Source organism: Rhinopithecus roxellana, chromosome 6 (assembly GCF_007565055.1).
Source record: "Rhinopithecus roxellana isolate Shanxi Qingling chromosome 6, ASM756505v1, whole genome shotgun sequence".
Classification (NCBI taxonomy): domain Eukaryota; kingdom Metazoa; phylum Chordata; class Mammalia; order Primates; family Cercopithecidae; genus Rhinopithecus; species Rhinopithecus roxellana.
Window position 1 is genome coordinate 117291075 of NC_044554.1, and position 21516 is coordinate 117312590.

Genomic DNA, 21516 nt, shown 5'->3' on the forward strand with positions numbered 1-21516 from the left:
CTTGTCCCAAGCATTTTTGAAAAAGAATACTTAACCTGTATCAGCTTTTTGTATTTATTTTTATTGAATTGTCAGAGTAGCTTTACTATTTTGACATTTATAAATTACAGAATGAAAGATGAAGTGGAAGATAAAGATTGAAAATTGATATTTACAGTTTTAAGATGAAGACATCATTCATTGTTTCACAATTATAGAATTATAAATTATATATCTATGTAATAAGCTAAAGTATAACAATTATCTTTCCAAAGTATAGTTTCCAAGTTTTTTGTTCTTGCATCCTTTTTTATTTAGGATTTTTTTTTCTTTTGGAAAATTTTTGTTCAGCAAAATTGATGAAGATATGTTCGAATTAAATATTTTGTAAACACGAACTGAGTATATGTTTTAAAAACCAAAATCTATAATGTTTAAATGTAGTGACATAATTAGAAACACAGGTAAAACATTTTTAGCTCCTTAATATGAAAGTATATTTTTGGGTACAGTTAATGGCTATGATTTTTGTCACCTTTTTGAGACTATAACTATAAAGTTCACTTGCTAAAGCGACTGCTCCTTCCTGCCAGTCTTCAACCAAGGGGTTGTAGCAACAAGGAACTTCCTGCTTCAATATCTTTCAACTCTCTCAGGCTGGATCAGTTTTCTTCTCTGTCTCACATGTTTTTAAACCAGTACATTTCTTCATTTGTAAAATAATTATAGTTAGATTTTCTTTTTTTAATTAAATTTTTCCTTCAGATGTTTAAATCCTATTTTTATTACATATTTACAGATGTCTTTTTTGTCCCAACTATTGTCCTTTGACGTGTTTCCTCAAACTACTGAATTTTTAATTCATTTATTTACTTTTTAATATTTGAACTACAGATTTTTAAAATATGCAATGTGAATTCCCCTTTGCATCTTAGTTGAGTTTTATCAGTTTTCCTTTTTTTTTTTTTTTTTTTTTTTTTTTTTTGAGACAGAGTCTAGCTCTGTCTCTCAGGCTGAAGTGCAATGGCACGATCTCAGCTCACTGCAACCTCCACCTCTCGGACTCAAGCAATTCTCTTGCCTCAACCTCCCAAGTAGCTGGGACTACAGGTGTGTGCCACCACACGTGGCTAATTTTTGTAATTTTGGTAGAGATGGGGTTTCACCATATTGGCCAGGCTGATCTCAAACTCCAGAGTTCAAGTAATCTGCCCACCTCGGCCTCGCAAAGTGCTGGGATTATAGGCGTGAGCCACAGCACCCAGTCTCAGTTTTCCTTTATGTTTTCTTTATGACTTAAGAATTGTATCTAGGTTTCTTTTTGCTAAGGTTTAGGCTAAGGTTAAACATTAGCTGTAATTTGAATAAATCAAATCTATAAGAAGTATTCTAGATGCTACATAAACGTTCTCATTTTCAAATCAAAAGTAGGAGAGAGGAACATAACAGTATATTCTAAACCCTTTCAATAGAGGGGAGGATATATTTATGAAACTAGCATATCCCAAAATACAAAAAGTAATTAAGAAGTTAATAAACATTAGAAATGTAGCATTTGGACCTGGGTAGAAGAAAGAAACCCAAACCCTAGCCGACCAACTCTCTTAACAAGGCTCTTGGAACTAATTCCTGCACAGCAAAATGTTATCCAGCAGAGATTTAATATTTATTCTGTGAAGTATTGGTATTGAGTATCAAAACACCATAGAACAACCATGTTCCAAATCCTGCATTTATATCTTTGTTTTGCTCAGGCCTCAAACAGATTCCGTTTAGTGGGGAAAGAGAATTCTTTGAGTTGCCTGGTTATGCTGGGAAGAGTCTGTGGAGGAAGATTACCTTTGTCTTTATTAATTGCAATGAAAAGAGCAGTTTATTTAATCTACTCAGTAAGTCACATCTGTCACGTGCCTGGATTGAAGGATTAAACAGATGCCTCAGATGGCAGGTTTATTGAGGCTTAGAGCTGCAATCTTGAATGACTACTAGCATAGTGTCATTTTACCTTGACATATGTGAAAAGATATTTCAGAACTGAAACACAGCTAAATTTGCCTGGTGAACAGTATACAGCTCAGTACACTTTATCACAATTCTATCACGATTATCTGTCCTGGTACCACTTAGATTCATATCATAGAAGCTTGTCACCATGGACAATCTCACACTTTTGTCTAGGTTAAGATCAATGGGCCAGGCGTGGTGGCTCACACCTGTAATCCCAGCACTTTGGGAGGCCAAGGCAGGTGGATCACCTGAGGTCAGCAGTTCGAGACCAGCCTGGCCAACATGGCAAAACCCTATCTCTACTTAAAATATGAAAAATTTATGGCCGGGCGCGGTGGCTCAAGCCTGTAATCCCAGCACTTTGGGAGGCCGAGACGGGTGGATCACGAGGTCAGGAGATCGAGACCATCCTGGCCTACGCGGTGAAACCCCGTCTCTATTAAAAAATACAAAAAACTAGCTGGGCGAGATGGCGGGCGCCTGCAGTCCCAGCTACTCGGGAGGCTGAGGCAGGAGAATGGCGTAAACCTGGGAGGCGGAGCTTGCAGTGAGCCAAGATCGCGCCACTGCACTTTAGCCTGGGAGACAGAGCGAGACTTCGTCTCAAAAAAAAAAAAAAAAAAAAGAAAAATTAGCCAGGAGTGGTAGCGCATGCCTGTAATCCCAGCTACTCTGGAGGCTGAGGCAGGAGAATCGCTTGAACCCAGGAGGCAAAGGTTACAGTGAGCGGAGATCATGCCATTGCACTGCAACCTGGGCAACAGAGACTCCATCTAAAACAACAACAACAACAACAACAACAATGAAATGCTAACCATTCCCTTTCTCTACTAAGAATCTGTGACTAGTTTAGCCTATTTTGTAAAACTTAAACATAGCCTAACAATAGAATAAAATATTTGAGTTGAGGATCATGTTTGTAATCTTTGTATCTCCAATACATTTGCAGCTATTTTGGCAGTCAGTCAGAGTACTAGAAAATCTCCTCACACAATTTAGGGGACTATTTTTAGGCCTTTTTTTGCATTAATCTTCGTAATTTCCCCTACTCCAAAGATAGTCTTTCAGGGGCCTCAAGTAAAAACCTGGAGTGTTTGCAGTTGCCCTTCACCTTGTTTGCCCTTGAACTCTAACCTCTCTCTCTCCAGAACTAGACTGTGAAATCATCAATCAGCTGTTTTACCTCTTCCCTGCTGCTTTCAGCTTTGCTTATGGGACTTTGCTTTGAGCTACAGATGACTTAAGTTGGCAACGACCCCATAGGAAAACTGCATGCACAACTCCAGGCACATTTGTCTGCAGTTCAGTGGCAGTTCCAAGCTCCAACTTATGTTTATCTGCCCAAGGAAATAAAAATCCCCACCTCCACTGCTTTCTGCTTAGTCTCTATACCTAGGATGTGAATAGACAAATAACTTTAGGCTAAAGCCAAGATGGATGTGCGGCTCAGCTCATGTAACATCCGTCTCTCCAGGACTGTGGCCACTCAAGTTCTCATGCCTTGGTTGCTCTCTTATATCTTAAATGTGTTACTTCGCTTATTTTATTCAACTTTTATAGTTGTTCTCAGCAGTAGGTCCCTCTAATACAAGATATTCTGTTATCACTGGAACCTGATGGTTTTCTTACCTCTGGGATCAACTCTGTTTTAGACTCCAATTACACCCTTCTAAATAAATTCTCTGCTTCTACTCCTCCCTTCAACTTATTATCCCTTCAGCACCAAGTTGATCTTATAAAATGCAAATCAGATTACAATATTCTATCAATTAAAAAAACTCTCAAGTAGCTCCCCCACTGCACTGAGAATAACATCTGAACTTTTAATCATGGCCATATCTTGTATTCTGCACCTTGCTTACCATGCTCAATATTTGCACAGCAAATTTGTTGGATGGAAGGATGCATGGATATATGGATGTCTGATGTGACTAGCATATTCAGCAGCTGGTCTAATTCAACAACAGAAGGAATGTACAAGATAAGCAACCAGAAACCTAAGAAAGCCAAATCTAGCTAAAAACAAGAACTGCTATTAAATCTACTCTGGAGAAAGGTAGCCTCAGAGTTGCTGTAAATTTTCATACAGAATGTCCAGTATACAGTAAAAAATCATCAGGCACATCAAGAAACAAGATTGAATGACTGTAATCAAGAAAAATAAAAAAGACAATTGAAACAAACCTATGGGTAATAGAGATTATGGACTTTTAAGCAATTGAAATAGGTTCAAGAAAATGGAAATATGAATATTATGAGAAAACTGAAATACATAAAATTACTAGATTATTGGAATATGTTAAAATTCGAAGGCCAGGTGTGATCACTCACATTTGTAATCCCAGCACTTTGGGAGGCCAAGGTGAGCAGATCAGTTGAGCTCAGGATTTCAAGACCAGTCTCGGCAACATGGTGAAACCCAGTCTATATAAAAAATACAAAAATTAGCCAGGTATGGTGGTATGCACCTGTAGCCCCAGCTACTTGGGAGGCTGAGGTGGGAGGATCACTTGATCCTGTGAGGCCGAGGTTGCATGCAGTGAGCTGAGATCGCACCACTGCACTCCAGCCTGGGTGACAGAGCAAGACCCTGTCTCAAAAAAAAAAAAAAAGAAAGAAAGAAAGAAAGAAAAGAAAAAAACAAGACAAAACAAAAAACAGATAAAACTACAAAATATACAGTCTTATACACACAGAGGAGTTATACTAAATTGACCATTTTCTGAGCCATAATTTATCTCAGTGAATTTCAGAGGATTGAAATTTTATAAAGTATGTTCTCTAACCACAGTGGAATTAAGCTAGAATCAAAAATAAACAAGGAAAAAATAACAAGAAAATGTCTGTATGAGTGAAACTGAGGAGAACTGCTAAGTAATCCATGGATGAAAAAATAAATCACCGTTGAAATTGAAAAATATTTGGAAAGTACTGATAATGAAAATACAACATATAAAAATAAACTTGTGCTTAGAGGAATAGGCTTAAATAGGCTTTTGTGTATTTTATAAAAGAAAGGAAACTGGAAATTGGTGATCAAAAGTTTCATCTCAAGAAGCTGTGAAAAAAGATATACATTAAAGTCAAAGTAGAAGGAAAGAAATAACAGTAAAAATTCAATAAAATTGAAACAAATATGTAAGAAAATCAACCAAACTAAAAGTGTTTTTAAAAAGATTAATGCAATTTATAAGCTTCTAGCAAGACTATTCAAGAAGATCAAAAGATAATATAAATTACCAATATGAGGAATGAAGAAGAGGCCAAGTGTGTATATCTCACAGACATTAAAAATCCTGAAAAAGGATATTACGAATAACTTCACATCTATTATATAAATTTGAAAATTTAGAAGAAATGGGAAGTTTCTTTTAAAAAATTTCTCACCAAAACTAACACAAAAAGCGTGGAAATATCTGAATATCTAATATTTGCTAAAGCAATGTAATCTATAGTTAAAAATCATCCCATTGCAAACCCATTTTTAAATTGTTTTCTTCTTACAGGTTTTTAAAAATTCATTGTATTTTATGGATAAGAGTTGTCTGTCAGATATTTATAATTGAATTTTAATTTTCCTACTCTGCTTTTTTTTTCTTTCTTTTTTTTTTTTTAACTCTCTTAAATGCTGACAGCTCATTCCCTGAAACAGGAAAGAAGGTGGAGTGTATAGGTATTAACATAATTAGGCTGGTCAGTTTGGTGGTAGTAAAATGAATTTCTTCTCTTCTAATTGTGTCTTTTTCATTTGTGCATAAAGTAGGGATAGTGTTGTAACCTAACTCACACAATTACTGGGAGAATTACTTATCTTCTTAATGTATATAAAGCTCTTAAAACAGGGCTTAGCACATATTAATTACATTTTTAAGTGTTGACTACTTTTACTTATTTATTTTTTCATAAACCTTCATTTTATGGATCACTATTACCAACTGAAAAGGTCTAAATTCCTTAATCTAGTTTTTAAGTTGTTCTACTTCTTGACCCAAACAATCTTTATAAGTCTGTTTATCTTCTGTGCTAGTGAAAGTTCCTTTGTTAAAGAAAGGAAACCGTTAAAATTAGCGCGACTTATTCTTACAATATAACAGAATTTCATATACATTCAAATACAGGAAACTAAATGCAGCCCAGTTTTGTGTGGATTGAAATTAATAAATCAGGAAGGAAGATTTTCCCTACATTTCTTATCTAGTAACAGCATAGACTCCTGTGCTGAATTTTCTCTGGAGAGCAATTTTCCTGACTTCATTGGTGAAATTGTAACCTTTTGATTCAAGACACCACTATTAGTTTCTGTGTCTTTTAGATGAAATTTCAAGAGAGAATTTTGAGACTACTGGCCAGCCGGTAGCTTGCCTCTTCCTTCCTCGGTTCCAATCAACCACAGCTAAGCTAAAAGGGATGTTGAGCTTGATAGGTAAATTGACTTGCATGCTAACCACACCCATATCGTTCGTTTTCTTCCCAGTAGTAGTACTGCTGCTTCTAGCCTGCATTCTACTACTGCCTAGATTGACTCCTTTGTGACTTTTCCTATCCCAGAGTTTGCTGAATTCACTACACTTGTAGATGTTTCTAGAGTATGTTTTTTTTTCCCTTTCTGGCAGTTGACAATCATGTATATTGATTAGTGTCACCTTTATACTGCCATTGCAGTGTTTTGATTTTTTATATATTCAGTCTTCATGAAGTTTTTTAGAGATTTGTGAAAGAGTTGAGTGAAAATGAAAATAATTGACTTATAAAATTCTTACTTACAAATATGATCTCTTATATTCTTTCGTTCTAAATAGAAAGTCCATAAGAAAATTAATTACATTTAATAAGAATTGTCTGTTTCTGTGATTCTGTGCTAGAATTGCTGGCTTCTGTTTTTTGTTGTTTGTTTTTCTAGTTTAAATATTTGGTAATAGCTTTTAGAATTCTCTGGGGACACCAAATTCAATAACTCATGATTTGGATTCATGATAAATCATGAAATTTGGATTTTATTACTAGTTGTATAAAACTTCCCACTGGAAGGACAGGATTGAAAATTTTGTTAAATAAGTGATGTTAAGACTGATTATCTTTATTAATGAGAGAGAACTCTGTTTTTCATGATTTATGAGAGGGCTCATTTTAATTAGTTTGTTGATTTGGGGTATTGAAGTAGAGAGCTATATAATTACATTATGTAATTCAAAAGAAGTCTCTAACCCAAGTAGCTCAGCATTAATGTTCTGTCCCTTCAGAGGACAGAAAGTTAGTTTGACATGCTGTACCCTACCTATTCAGAAAAACAAAATATATACTCTAGATAATCAAAATTTATCTATTTTTATCTACTTAAATATTTTTCTTAGTTGTTATCAAATGTATATTTTGAATGGCTGTTTTTACATATTAAAATACTTATATTTTTGATGGCACAGTGACAAAATATTTTTTTAATTTTTTTTATATTTGATTCTTTTTTCTTCCTTTTAGGGTAGAGCCTGGATCAGAGTAGCACTCATGGAAAAACATTTATCTGAATACATCTCTACAGCTCTGAGAGACTTCAAAACAACCAGGTTTAAAAGTCCTTTTAATTTTCTAATATATATTTGAAAGAATCACCTAAAGACTTAAAAATCAGAATAGGATGAAGAATCAGTTTCTAAAATCTTCAACCATTTTATTTCCTCATTTTGTTACTACTCAGATAAATCCACTGTTTCTTACGAAAATGTAATTTGTCAACTAAACATACATCTACCTTTCTGTAAAAAGATACACATTATACCTGGAATATCCTTCTTCTAAATCATTTCTGATTCGTACTCTTTCAACTCTTGAAGCTTCATTCTCCTCATAGACTATTCCCTGATGGATTTGAAGATTTAACTATGAAATTTCAATAGCATCTTTTTTATTTTCACCACCACAGTGTTTCCTTATATTTTTGCTTGTAAAGAATATAAATTGGCCGGGCGCGGTGGCTCACACCTATAATCCCAGCACTTTGGGAGGCTGAGGCTGGCAGATCACCGGAGATCTGGAGTTCAAGACCAGCCTGACCAACATGGAGAAACCCCATCTCTACTAAAAATACAAAATTAGCCAGGCATGGTGGTACATGCCTGTAATCCCAGCTACTCGGGAGGCTGAGGCAGGAGAATAGCTTGAACCCAGGAGGCAGAGGTTGTGGTGAGCCGAGATTGTGCCATTGCACCCCAGCCTGGGCAACAAGAGAGAAACTCTGTCTCAAAAAAAAAAAAAAAAAGAATATAATTAGTAATTTATTTAATTCATATGTATAATTAATTTTTGCTTATCTTTTTAGGAAAATCTAAACCATTGTTTTTCTTGGATTGTATAAAGATGACATCCTGTGCCATGTGAAAAATAGGACTTTGTTAATTTTTTATGATGGTAGAAAAAGGTACATATTAGGACAACAGTCATTCCTAATTAGCACTCAACTACTAATCTTTATTTGTTGCTGTTGAAGAAGCCACTTTTCTCCATATCAAAAGTATTTGTAAACGAAAAGGTTTAATAATTTTAATAACTTAGACATAAACTGTTCAATGTAGTAGCCACTAACACATGCCATATATAAATTTAAATTAATTAATATTACATAAAATTACAAATTTAATTTCTCAAGTGCTGTATCACATTTCAGATGTCCCATGGCCACATGTAGCTCATGGTTACCCAATTGGACAGATTTAGAGTGTTTTCCTCATCACAGAAGGTTCTGTTGGGCAGAGCTGCCTGAGATATATCTAAATTACCATTCTTTTCTCTACCTCATTAATCATATTTCTGAAAGAAGAGAAAATAATTACAACTATAAACTAGTTTTGATAGAAAAAAATAAGCACAAAGAAATCATATCTTTGAGATCTTAAATTCCATATCCTAATGCAGGGTTTGACATTCTGGATTTGGAGAAAATCTGGGCATTTATTATGACACGTTCTTTCAACTAACTAGCTGGTACTAATTAAGTATCTTTATTCAGTTGCCTTTATTTTTCGTGGTGATATAATAGTAAACTTTTAATTTTGAGATACAAAAAATATAATTGTCATGATTGTAAGTTTGACCAGAATAGAAAGACTTTTAGCTAAAAGAAATATTTGCATAAAGTACATCTGATATATACTTATTTAACTTCTTTTCAAGCAACGTGACACTTGAGATATTTCCCAAGATAAACAATGAGATGATGATAAACCCTTAGACATTTGAAATGAACTTTATAAAATGAAACATTTGTTTATCATAACTAAGTTTCATTATGAAACTTAAGCATTGAGGATACTAAGGCTTTGAAAATGAAAACAAAGAATAGTATCAGAATCTAGTAGCTCAATTCTAAAAATCCTATGTTAATTAAATCAAAATCTAGTTTGCATAGTAATCATTTCCTGTGCAATTACAATATTGAATCAAAGTTATGATAGTCTTTTCCAAATAGAAATTAAATAATTAATAATCTCTCTAAATTGTTAGTCTTGTTTCTTAGTTTAAATGATTGGGTGGGGTAGAAATAGTTCTTGAATAGATTATTTTTAGAACAAGTAGTTTAAATATTTAAAGGAAATGCTTTCTGCCTTGTTCTTACATGTTAACCTGCTTTTTCATAGAAAGGAAATGATTCAGCTCTAAAAAAGTACATGAAGTAAAAATATTCTTGTAACAATACATAAACATGCAGTCTTCAAACAGAAACATGGCTTAGCGTACAATGTTCATATATATATGTCTAATACATAGATATATGCACACATGCATATAATATTTATACATATACATTTATTGAATAATAGCATTTAAATGTGAATATAATGGCTTTGTAACTCTCAAAGGAAGTAAGTAGGGTGTTATTTCAGAATTTTTATCTTACAAGTTAACTTAAAAGTGTGGAAAAAAATCTTATTTTTGTCCCTCTATTTACACTATCTTTTTTTTACTGAGATGAAACCAAAGAAATTTCTTAATTCTAATTAAATTTGATTGCAAACTTCTAGTCAAGACAAGTATATTCATAAGATTAGATTTGTAAAATACAAACAATTAGAAAGAGTATTTGTACCTTACCTTTTATCTGGATGCTTCCTGAAGTAAGTACTCCTAGAAGAATGAGAAATTATCTCTAATCTTTAGGAATCTAGAGAATATCTGAATAAAGTAGATTTCTTCATGTTCTACTCTTCACAGATAAAGAGTAATGATAGCCTTTAAAATAGTAATGCAAGTGTTTATCCCAGTACCAGAGGAGGAGCTTCATGAACTAAGGCAGGCAGGCTTGAAAGCACTAATCAGTGAAAACCCAAGGATAAGTTTGGGTGGAGGAAGGGTGGGAGTAGAGATAAAATAAATTTTGAATGCATGACTGTGGCTCCAAAGCATTGAAGAAATATGTGTGATCTTTTTGCTAAGGTGTAGGATGTCTTAATGAGCAGTTGTAAAAACGAACAAAAACTTTGAAGAGTTACATGGCTTAGGGGTTGGGGTATAATTGGAAAATAGCCAGAGTTGAGAAGTTGGCAGAGTGAAGATTAGAATCTAAGCTAAAAAAAAAAAAAAAAAAAAAGAGAGGCCGGGCGCGGTGGCTCAAGCCTGTAATCCCAGCACTTTGGGAGGCCGAGACAGGCGGATCACGAGGTCAGGAGATCAAGACCATCCTGGCTGACATGGTGAAACCCCGTCTCTACTAAAAATACAAAAAACTAGCCGGGCGACCCGGCGGGCGCCTGTAGTCCCAGCTACTCGGGAGGCTGAGACAGGAGAATGGCGTGAACCCGGGAGGCGGAGCTTGCAGTGAGCTGAGATCCGGCCACTGCACTCCAGCCTGGGCGACAGAGCGAGACTCCGTCTCAAAAAAAAAAAAAAAAAATAGAGAGACTTGTTTTGGTAGGTTACTGGGAGACCTTCAAATGAGAACTGACATAAAAACTGAATTAATTTGTTCAAATTTTTAATTTCTCTTTACCCACAGACTAAAAAATAATTAGTAAATTTAAATTGAAAATACTATATGATATTTCAAACACAATTGAAAATGTAACAAGAATTTGAAGTAAAAAATTTGGAAAATATAAAGATAAATTAGCTTTATGGAAATTCATTTGTTTACTTTGCAATTATATCACAGTATTTAATTTATAATGAAAAAGTTGTGTTCAAAAGAAATATTAATTTTCACAATGTTATAGCACAAATCGAAGGAAGCAGTAAAGTATAAAATAAAACTTTGTAAATTACTGAGCTGTCACAAAGAGAAAAAATGAGTTGACAAACACTTTTCTCAATTACAGAAAAGTAAACCGAATAGTGATAAGTAACCAAAATCTTTTAAGAGTTAAGAATGCATTTTGGAATCTGAGTATGTATTAAAGTTTTACATTATTAAGATAGAAGATACATTGAACATAATAAAAATTAACACTTTGTGTTTCAGAGGACACCATGAAGAAGGCAAAAAGATGACAGAATAGGAGACAATTTTTACAGATCATAATCTGATAAGGCAGCGGTCCCCAACCTTTTTGGCAGCAGGGACTGGTTTTGTGGAAGACAGTGTTTCCACGGACCGTGGTGGCAGGGAATGGTTTCAGGATGAAACTGTTGCACCTCAGATCATCAGGCATTAGTTAGAGTATCATAAGGCACATGCAACCTAGATCCTTCACACGTGCAGTTCACAGTAGGGTTCTTACTCCTGTGAGAATCTAATGCCTAAGTGAAGGAGCTGGAGCTCAGGTGATAATGTTCACTGGCCCACCACTTACCTCCTGCCCTGCAGCTCCAGTTCCTAACAGGCCATGGACAGGTTCTGGTTCATGGCCCAGGGGTTGGGGACCCCTGTGATAAGGGTTTTGTATCTACAATGTATATAAATAACTTTTACAACTCAGTAATAAAAAGACAACTTATTTAAAAATGGGCAATGAATCTGAATAGACACTTCTCCAAGGGGAGTATACAGATGGCTAATAAACACTAAAATATTGTTTGACATCATTAGCCATCAGGGAAATGCAAAACCACAATGAAATAACCCTGCATACTAACTAGGATGGTTATGTTCAAAAAATCACTTAATAACAGATTTTGGTGAGGATTTTGAAAAACTGAATCTTTCATACATTGCTGGGGGGAAAAGAAAATTGTGCACTCACTTTGAAAAGCAACCTGGCAATTTTTCAAAAGGTTAAACATAGAGTTACCATATGACCCAGCACATGACTCCTAGGTGCATGTGTGTCTGTATCCATGTAGCGGAATATTATTCAGGCGTAAAAAGAAATGAAGTACTGATTCATGCTGCCACATGGATGTACCTTGAAAACCTACTAAGCTTAGCAAAGAAGCCAATCACAAAACACCAGATAGTGTGTGATTCCCCTCTTCCTTTAGTTATCAACTTTCTGTCTCCTCATCCTCAATCTCTTTACTACTGCTGGATCAATCCCACCCTTATAGAACATATACCGGTACCTCCTACCTTAAAAAGAAAAAGATTCTCCATGGAACCTATAATTCCCCTCTGCCAATGCTAATTTCACAATTCCACTTCATCACCAGACTTCTCCGAAGCACTTCTTCGCACTGCCATCATTTTCTTACTTTAGAGTCATTCTCTTATCCACTTTTCTCTGGCTTCTGCCCCTCATCACTCCACCAAGAATTTTTAAAAGAATACCAATTGCTAATAATCTACAAACTACCCAATGTAATGGATATTTCTCTGTCCACATTGTACTCCATCTCCCAGCTACTTCCAGTAGAAGTTGACTACTTCATCATTCTTGAAAAAAATCTCTGCACCTTTAAATTATGCAACATTCCATGACTTTTCCTTAATTGCTGTCTTTTTCTTCATCTTTTCCACTGAACAATATCTGACTGTTCATATTCTCTGGGCTCAGTCCTGTATTTTCTGCTTTTTTTCCTCTGTTCATTTTTCTCTCTATTCTCTCTTCCTGGAGTTTCATCCATTCCCCTGACTTGAAATACCATCCATGTGACCATGATACCACATTTAAACCTCTAGCTAGATAGTTCAGATATACTGTTTTTTTTTTTTTTCCCTGTAACTCTGTTCACCCCTTCTTAGCAAATGGTATCACTGCCTACCTACATAATTGATTAAGGGAGTATCTAAAAATCATACCTGATTCCTCTTTCTCCCTCATTCCCTGTAATTAATCCGTAAGCAAGTCTTACTGATCCTACCTCCAAATGTATTTTGAATCTATTTATTTACCTTTATCTCCACTGCTCTTACACTCATCTAGATCTCTTTTATCTGTTGTCCAAGGCTCACCTGTTGGCCTCCCGACCTTCCAGTTTGCCCGCATTTAGTAGCCATCTAGCTTCCAGCTGATCTTAAAAGTAAAAGAGATTATGTCAACTCCCACTTAAAACATTGAAATGATTTCTTATTACATTAGCCAGAAGGCCCTGTGGCTGTCATATTTCCTGGAGTCAGATCCTGGTTTCTCTACTCTAGCTGTATCTGTCTTGGACAAGTTGCTTAATCTCTCTGGAGAATAATATGTAGCGGCAAAGTTAACAAGATGATTCATGTGAAGTTATTACTATGCCTGCCACTCAATAAGTGTTCATTATTATTATTATTAATGTTCTGTGGCCTACAGATCATTGTGTGATCGGACTTATGTGGGCTAAGGTATCAGGTTAAACACTTGAGAATGCCTTACTTAATGACTCTTTCCAAAGTTGGACTTTCCTTCCCTTTGTCTCTACCTCAACAACCTGTTTATTTACTTTATATTTATCATCATCTGTAATTATCTTTTTCTTTTGTTTCTTGCTTTTCTGTTCCCCTAGACTATATGCTCCATAGAGAGGATCTAAATCTAACTTATTTACCATTGTAACTATAGTACCTAGCACAGTTCTTGTCACATAAAAGGAACTTAATATATAATATATATTTGTTGATTAAAATAATTAATGAATCTCACATTCTTGGCAAGACCTTTGGAGGTTGACTTTTTCATCAGTTTTTCATTTTAATTAAATTTGACTTTGAATATAACATCTATTTATAACGCAAGGATCTGTGTTATATGTCATGAGGGAGAATTTTCTTATATCCCCTTTTAGTAGTTTCTTATATTAAACTGGGGGAAGAGAACAAGCATGCCAATAATGAATTTTCTTTGGTTTATAACACAAGCTTTCTCATATTTTAATAATTGTGTTTTCAAATACGTAGAATAACTTTTGACTCCCACAAAAGGAAAATTTGAAGCATAACATTAGATAGTATCAACATAATTTATATTTATTATTCACCTTGGATCCCATCCAAAGGATATTTGTTATTGAACTACTTATAATTCCTTAAAATATTCTTACAGAGTGGACAGTAAGGTGGCATTATAGGAATATATTTCAGTTAGAGTTAAATTATATATGGTAAAAGAAAAGCATATTCTTGTAAGGGCATTATTTTAAATACTTTTCTAGTCACTAATGTTTTTCTAATCGACATATAAATACTTGGAAAGGGTGGTATACCTAATAATATCAGGAAGTTTTTTTCCCAGATCACAGTAGTATCAAATAGTTGCTTGTAATTTTTCTTCACTTCTGAAATATAAAAGTATATTTAAAGGTATAGTCTCTAATATATAAATCTTTAAATGGAAGTTTCATATGTATTTTTTACTTTGGTACTTTCAACATTTATAATATATTGAAATTAAGCAGTACAATGTTTTGGTTAGATTCTTCTCATTTATACATATACATATATATGTGTTTTATATATATGTTTTTTTTTTTTTTTTGGAGAAAGGGTTTTGCTCTGTCACCCAGGCTGGAGTGCAGTGGGGCCATCTCAGCTCGCTTCAACCTCTGCCTTCTTGACTCAATCAATCCTCCCACCTCAGCCTCCCAAGTAGCTGGGACTGCAGGCATGTACCACCATGTCCGGCTAATTTTTTTGTATTTTTTGTATGGATGGGGTTTCACCATGTTGCCCAGGCTGCTCTCTAACTCCTGGGCTCAAAGGATCTGCCTGTTAAGGCTCCAAAAGTGCTGGGATTACAGGCATTAGCCACCAGGCCTGGCATAAAAATTTTCTTTAGAACAAAAAATATTTTTAACTAAAAAAAGGGAATTTTTAGTATATATATCTTACTATTATTGGATTAGTCATCTCAGGCTTTACTCATGGCTCATTTATTGTATGACCTTGGTTATATAAGCAAAGTTTAATGTTCCAATTTTTCAATGAGGTAAAATGAAAAGGTTGAAATTTTACTTTGAAAGTATTGACCACAGGAATCATATTTTTAGTCAAATTATTGATATATTAGTTTGCATAAGAGAATAAATTAATTTTTCAAGACAGCTTCTACCTTTTTCATACACATCAATGAAGTTTTTGATTAAATGGTAAAAATATCTTCTCAGATCAATTCAGTTTTCTAAATACTGAATTACTTTAAAATCTATTATCTCAAGCTCAGAAGTATATCTTCTGAAAAATTTTTTTCTTAACCAGAAGTAATAATTTAAAAGTTCAGCATATAATGGGCAATTCTCTTAACTAGCCCTTCCTCTTCCATTTTTTCTTTCCTCTTTTGCTGTTATATTAAATCAGGCCTTATACTTAAGGTATGGTTTTTTTCAGTGGAATTATTGATTTTACATATAGCAACCATTTTGCTTAAATCATTCGCTTAGAAAATTTACTTATTTACTGATGATTAAAACTAAAGCCAAAAACTCATTAAAAGATTATTATATGCACACACATATAAAAGACCTTTAGATTTTAAAAAATTTCTCAAACCAGTTAATTTTTTGGTGTGGTGTTCTTCAGTACTCCCTAGTACAAAGGTGCCATTAGAAAGCAAGCAAGAATAGTTTTGAGCTGATTTTTGGAATGTATTTTTTAAACAATGGTAGGTTCAAGATGAAAAATAAGAAAGGTAGACCTTTTCTTATATAAGAAGAGTAGACCTTTTCTTATATAAGAAGTACTAGGAATAATGGGTTATTGCCAATATCAAAAAAACAAGATTGTCTTCCAAATTCATATGTCTCATAGAATTTAGTGGTCTGAAACCGTTAGAAGCATAGTTCTTTCAAGGGTTAATAATATATTCTGCCAATAGCCAACTTAGTTATTGGACCAGGGACAAAGTCTCAGAGTCTCAAAAAAACAAATATGTATTTGTCTAAATATTTTATCTTTCTGCAGGACACCTCAGTAGAATCTGTAAAAAATCCTTCCATTTATTTTACTAATTTTTGTTGGGCCAGTTTTCATTTTTCTCCTTTTATATAAATCAGTAAAAGGAATTTCAGTAGGTCCAAGAAAATAAAAAACATTTATTCCAAGCTAGTCTCCCCACTGTATTTGTTTGCAGCCTTACATCTGTCAGAGAGTAAATAGTTGTCTATTTTTTCCGTTTTATACTTTTTATTCATTTAATATTCCTTATTAACCATACCATAAATTAAATTCTTTTAAAATATTTTTGTTTTACAAAAAGTGGGTTTAATATAAGATATGGGACTTAAAGAAAGAAGAATTGGGTACCCTTCTTAAGCAATTCATCTAACATGAGCTTGTGCAAATTGTTTTAAACTTTTCCTGATGGTAAATTTGAAACTAATGATGATTCCTTCTGCATTTAATTTATGGGATTTTTTTTGCAATTATCAAATAATATGTTTGTAAAAATACTTGGTAAGTTGTGAACAACAATTCAAAATTGATGGTAGGATTATAAGCATATTAAAACTTTGCAGAATTTATAAACTCAGAAATACTAAAAAGAGCAAGACCTTTGGTTTACTAAAATGTTTCATTTTAGTTAGTGGAGTGGTATAGAGTGTTGTTCACTCTCTTATATATAATATAAATAGATACAGTGTAATCATCCGTGGTTACTGATATAAACTAGATTTTACATAGTGCTACGTTTTAAAAGAAGTAGATTAATGATTTTACGTTCATTTTTGGAAAACTACCTTAGGGCCACATTATTATTTTTCTTTCAAAAATTTTTTAAAAAACTAATGATAACTAAAATGGAAAGCTCTACAGGAATTAGCAAAGATACATTCACATTCCCGTTTTTGTCAAGGAGATAATGAATACTTTCTTTTTCATATGCAGCCACCTTGGTAGCCCATCTGCTTTGTAAGGATTGTACTATTAAGGTTACCATAAATTACTAATGAGTATGCCTCCCAAATTCTTAACTTAGTCAATAACCTTTGGAATTATAGAAAAACAGAAATTATTTTTTCTTATTTGTTAGAACTCAAGTCTACTTCATTTTGAAAACAGATCAGTACAAATGACTCTGCATTTGCCACCTTTCACTTTACATTTATATTGCTTCACTATTAAAGAAAAATGCTGGCACTCTAGACCCATCGAAAGAGTCATTTTGGGGATTCTTTTTAGGAGAGGTGGAAACAGAATTCTTTTTGTTATATTGGCAAGTTTTAGTTTCTTCAGGGGTTTGTTGTTGTTTTTCTGTCTCTTTATTTTGGTCTAAGTATCTTCAAAACTTCAGTGATAGAAATATGTTTTTTAAAAAACTACAAATTAAAGAAAATTTAGCTCTTCCTACAATAGTTTGGGCTCTAAATGATTTCTCTCGATCAAACTTCCATTTATTTTTAATATTTTATATATTCACCCATTTCATTTTTTAGGAGATTTTATGAAGATGGAGCAATTGTCTTGGGTGAAGAAGCAAATATGCTTGCTGGCATGCTGCTAGGACTCAATGCTATTGATTTCAGGTACTTAATATAACCAAATGCATTCAGTTTATAAATTATTCTGTATCTTAATAGTTTCTACATATGATTTTTTCTTTCAGTTTTCTGAGTAAAGCACACAGTTGGAAATCGTTATTTGATTCATGTTCTCTTTCAAATGACATCAGTTTGTTTTTTAAATGGGTTTGCTCTCAGAAAAGAGACTGCCTGAAACTTAACAAATTGATAGGCTTGCTCTGTAGCTTGGATAAAAAGAAAACTTAGACTATATCCCATTCCCCAACAAACCCCTCCCCAGTGAAGAAGGCTTCGAATCTTATCTCTTAGTATTTTTCAGCTACTGCTTTAAAATTAGAAAGAAATAGACTAAAAGTAGTTTCAAAGCCAGAAAGATTATCATTATCTCATGTGTTGAGATAAAGAAGATCCTGAGAGGCTGTCTTGGGTATCTTATGTGTCTTATGTTATGTATGGAGAATATCAAAAAATATTTTTAAATTTACTTTTATTATCAGCAAGATTAACTGGTTCCACACTAAAGTAACAAGTGCTAAAAATGGGCAATACAAGTTCTTTTTAGATTTATAGACACTTTTTTTGTATTTCTTTAATTGATCCCAGATTTTATGTTACATTGAAAGTAAAAGGTTTGTCTATAAGAAAACTCAAACACAAGGAATGAAGGAAATATTATATTTTTATTGAAATCTAACATTTGGAAATTCAGGAATATTAACAAAGTAAGTGTAAGACAAATGAAATTCTACTTTTGGGTTTTGATAAAAATAATGCTACTCGTTTTCACTGAAGTTATCTTTTTTAGTAAAGCACTTCCTTTTCTAAATATTTGTCATTTTACAAGTCTAACTTTATTAAGATTTCATAAGCTAGTATTAGGTTAATTAGCTTAATTGTGGAGGATGAACATGATAGATGGAATATGAAGGTTGTCTTTTTGATCCCTCTATGGATGTTAACTTTTTATATCACATGTTACTAGCTCTGTCTAAATTTTTTACAGTCTTGTTTTGTTTGTTTGTTGTTTTATTGTTGTAAAAAACTGGCCAGGCACGGCAGCTTATACCTGTAATCCCAACAGTTTAGGAGGCTGAGGCGGGCGGATCTCCTGAGGTCAGGAGTTCAAGACTGCCTGGCCAACATGACAAAACCTCGTCTCTACTAAAAATACAAAAATTACCCAGGCATGGTGGTGGGCGCCTATAATCCCAGCTACCCAGGGGGCTGAAGCAGGAGAATTGCTGGAACCCGGGAGGCAGAGGCTTCAGTATGCCAAGATCATGCCACTCCAACCTGGGTGGCAGAGCAAGACTCCGTCTCAAAACAAAACAAAACAAAACAAAAAAATGGATTAAGAATGTTAACTGTTGGTTTAATGTAATCCATTGACAGTGTATTAATTTGTACAATGCTTTGTCATTGGTATGAAGGTAGAATATTTTATTCAGGCATTTATTTGTGACAAGTAACAATTAAATTGCTAACAAAAAAATTCACTTGCCGTTTCATGAGAGAATTATCTCTGGCAAGAGATTTTTCATAAAACTTAACTTTGATTTAAAATTTTATATATTAATATGAAATATTTATTTTCTATTGTCTTAGTTTCTGCCTAAAGGGAGAGGGACTGGATGGCAGCTTTCCTGCTGTAATAGACTATACACCATATTTGAAGTATATCCAAAGGTATGTGACATTCTGAGATATGTGTTTTAAAATCTTATTTAAAATTGAATGTCTTGTGCAATGTTTGTCTGATTAAAACTACTTTGTACTAAATATTTCTTCCAGTATCAGAAATCATTAAAGGGTACAAGCTTCGGTTGCATTTTTAGTATTTATTATTTTTAAAATAAACTTTTTATGTAAATATACACTTTTTAACATAATTGTAATCCCAGCATATAGTTTTTAAAATAACAAAAGCATTTATTCATATTGCTGTAGTCATTATAATAACTTTAATAGCTCTGAAATAGTCGACTGAAATTTCAAAACTGTAATTCAGTATTTAGATTGTTTTCCATTTTTTCTCATAAAAAAAGGATAAATAACATTCTTATACATATCAATTTTCCTTTTGTTTTCATTGTAAATTGTCAGAGATATTCAAATTAATTCTCTGAAAAATCTGATGACTCTTAAAATATGTCTTTTAAAGAGTTGTAACAATTTATCCTATTAATAATATTGTGTCAGAATTGTGGATTTCCCATAGTCTCATCAGCATTAAATAATAATTAATGGCATCTATATATATTTCTAAAGTCTGCTTGAAAGATTGATTTCCTCACTAGAATGATGATCTTTATGTACTTCTTTATTTTTCCATAAATTACTGGAGTACAGGTGGTAGATTACATGAGTAAGTTCTTTAGTGGTGATTTGTGAGATTTTGGAGCACCCATCACCTGAGCAGTGTCCACTGCACCATATTTGTTGTCTTTTATCCTTCACCCCCCTCCTACTCTTCCCCACAAGTCCCCAAAGTCCACTGTATCATTCTTATGCCGTTAAGTCCTCGTAGCTTAGCTCCCACATATCAGTGAGAACATATGATGTTTGGTTTTCCATTCCTGAGTTACTTCACTTACAATAATAGTCTCCAATCTCATGCAGGTCATCGCAAATGCTGTTAATGCATTCCTTTTTATGGCTTCATAATATTCCATCGTATATATATATATATACCACAGTTTCTTTTTTTTTAATGGAGAAAATTAGCTTTTATTTGTCTATAATTGATCATGAATTCTTGAAAAATATAAACAAGGGATTATCTGAAAGTAAAAAATCTAGGACAATTATTAAATATAAAAACTACAGATAGTGTTAAGAATTCAAATTTTTCACCTTTCCCTCTCATCCCCAGGGTGGAATATAAGATAAAAATTTAGTGAACTAAGGCCGGGCACAGTGGCTCATACCTGTAATCCCAGCACTTTGGGAGGCTGAGGTGGGCGGATCGCGAGGTCAGGAGATCGAGACCATCCTGGCTAATAACATGGTGAAACCCCGTCTCTACTAAAAATAAAAATTAGATGGGCATGGTGGCACATGCCTGTAGTCCCAGCTATTTGGTAGGCTTATGCAGGAGAATGGCGTGAACCCTAGAGGTGGAGGTTGGAGTGAGCCGAGATCACGCCAGCTGCACCCCAGCCTAGGCAACAGAGCGAGAATATGTCTCAAAAAAAAAAGAAAAATTAGCAAACTATGGTAATTACATATTGACAGTTCTCAAGGTGTCTTCAAAACATATCTTCCCCTGTATAACACAGTTTCTTTATCCAGTTGATTGATACGCATTTGAGTTGGTTCCACGATTTTGCAATTATGAATTGTGCTGCTGTAAACATGCGTGTGCAAGTATCTTTTTCAAATAATAACTTACTTTCCTCTGGGCAGATACCCAGTAGTGGGATTGATGGATCAAATGGTAGTTCTACTTTTAGTTCCTTAAGGAATCTCCATGCTGTTTTCCATAGTGGCTGTACTAGTTTACATTCCCACCAGTGGTGTAAAAGTGTTCCCTATTCGCTGCATCCACACCAACATCTACTGTTTTTTGATTTTTTTATTATGGCCATTCTTGCAGGAGTCAGGTGGTATCACATTGTGATTCGGTAGGCATTTTGCTGATCATTAGTGATGTTGAGCATTTTCATATATTTTTTGGCAATTTGCATATCTTCTTTTGAGAATGGTCTGTTCATGTCCATAGCCCACTTTTTGATGAGATTG

The 21516-nt window shown here is 33.9% G+C and overlaps 1 protein-coding gene across 2 annotated transcripts in view; it reads left to right on the forward strand.

Annotated features, from left to right (window-relative positions):
* Nucleotides 1–21516, forward strand: part of RUNDC3B (RUN domain containing 3B) — a 198651-nt gene that overhangs the window by 80915 nt on the left and 96220 nt on the right. For both annotated transcript variants that reach the window (XM_010370648.2, XM_010370649.2), the window contains exons 4-6: nt 7462–7547; nt 17689–17778; nt 19381–19461. In XM_010370648.2, coding sequence (XP_010368950.1) covers nt 7462–7547; nt 17689–17778; nt 19381–19461 — 257 coding nt within the window. The remainder of the gene's footprint in view (nt 1–7461; nt 7548–17688; nt 17779–19380; nt 19462–21516) is intronic.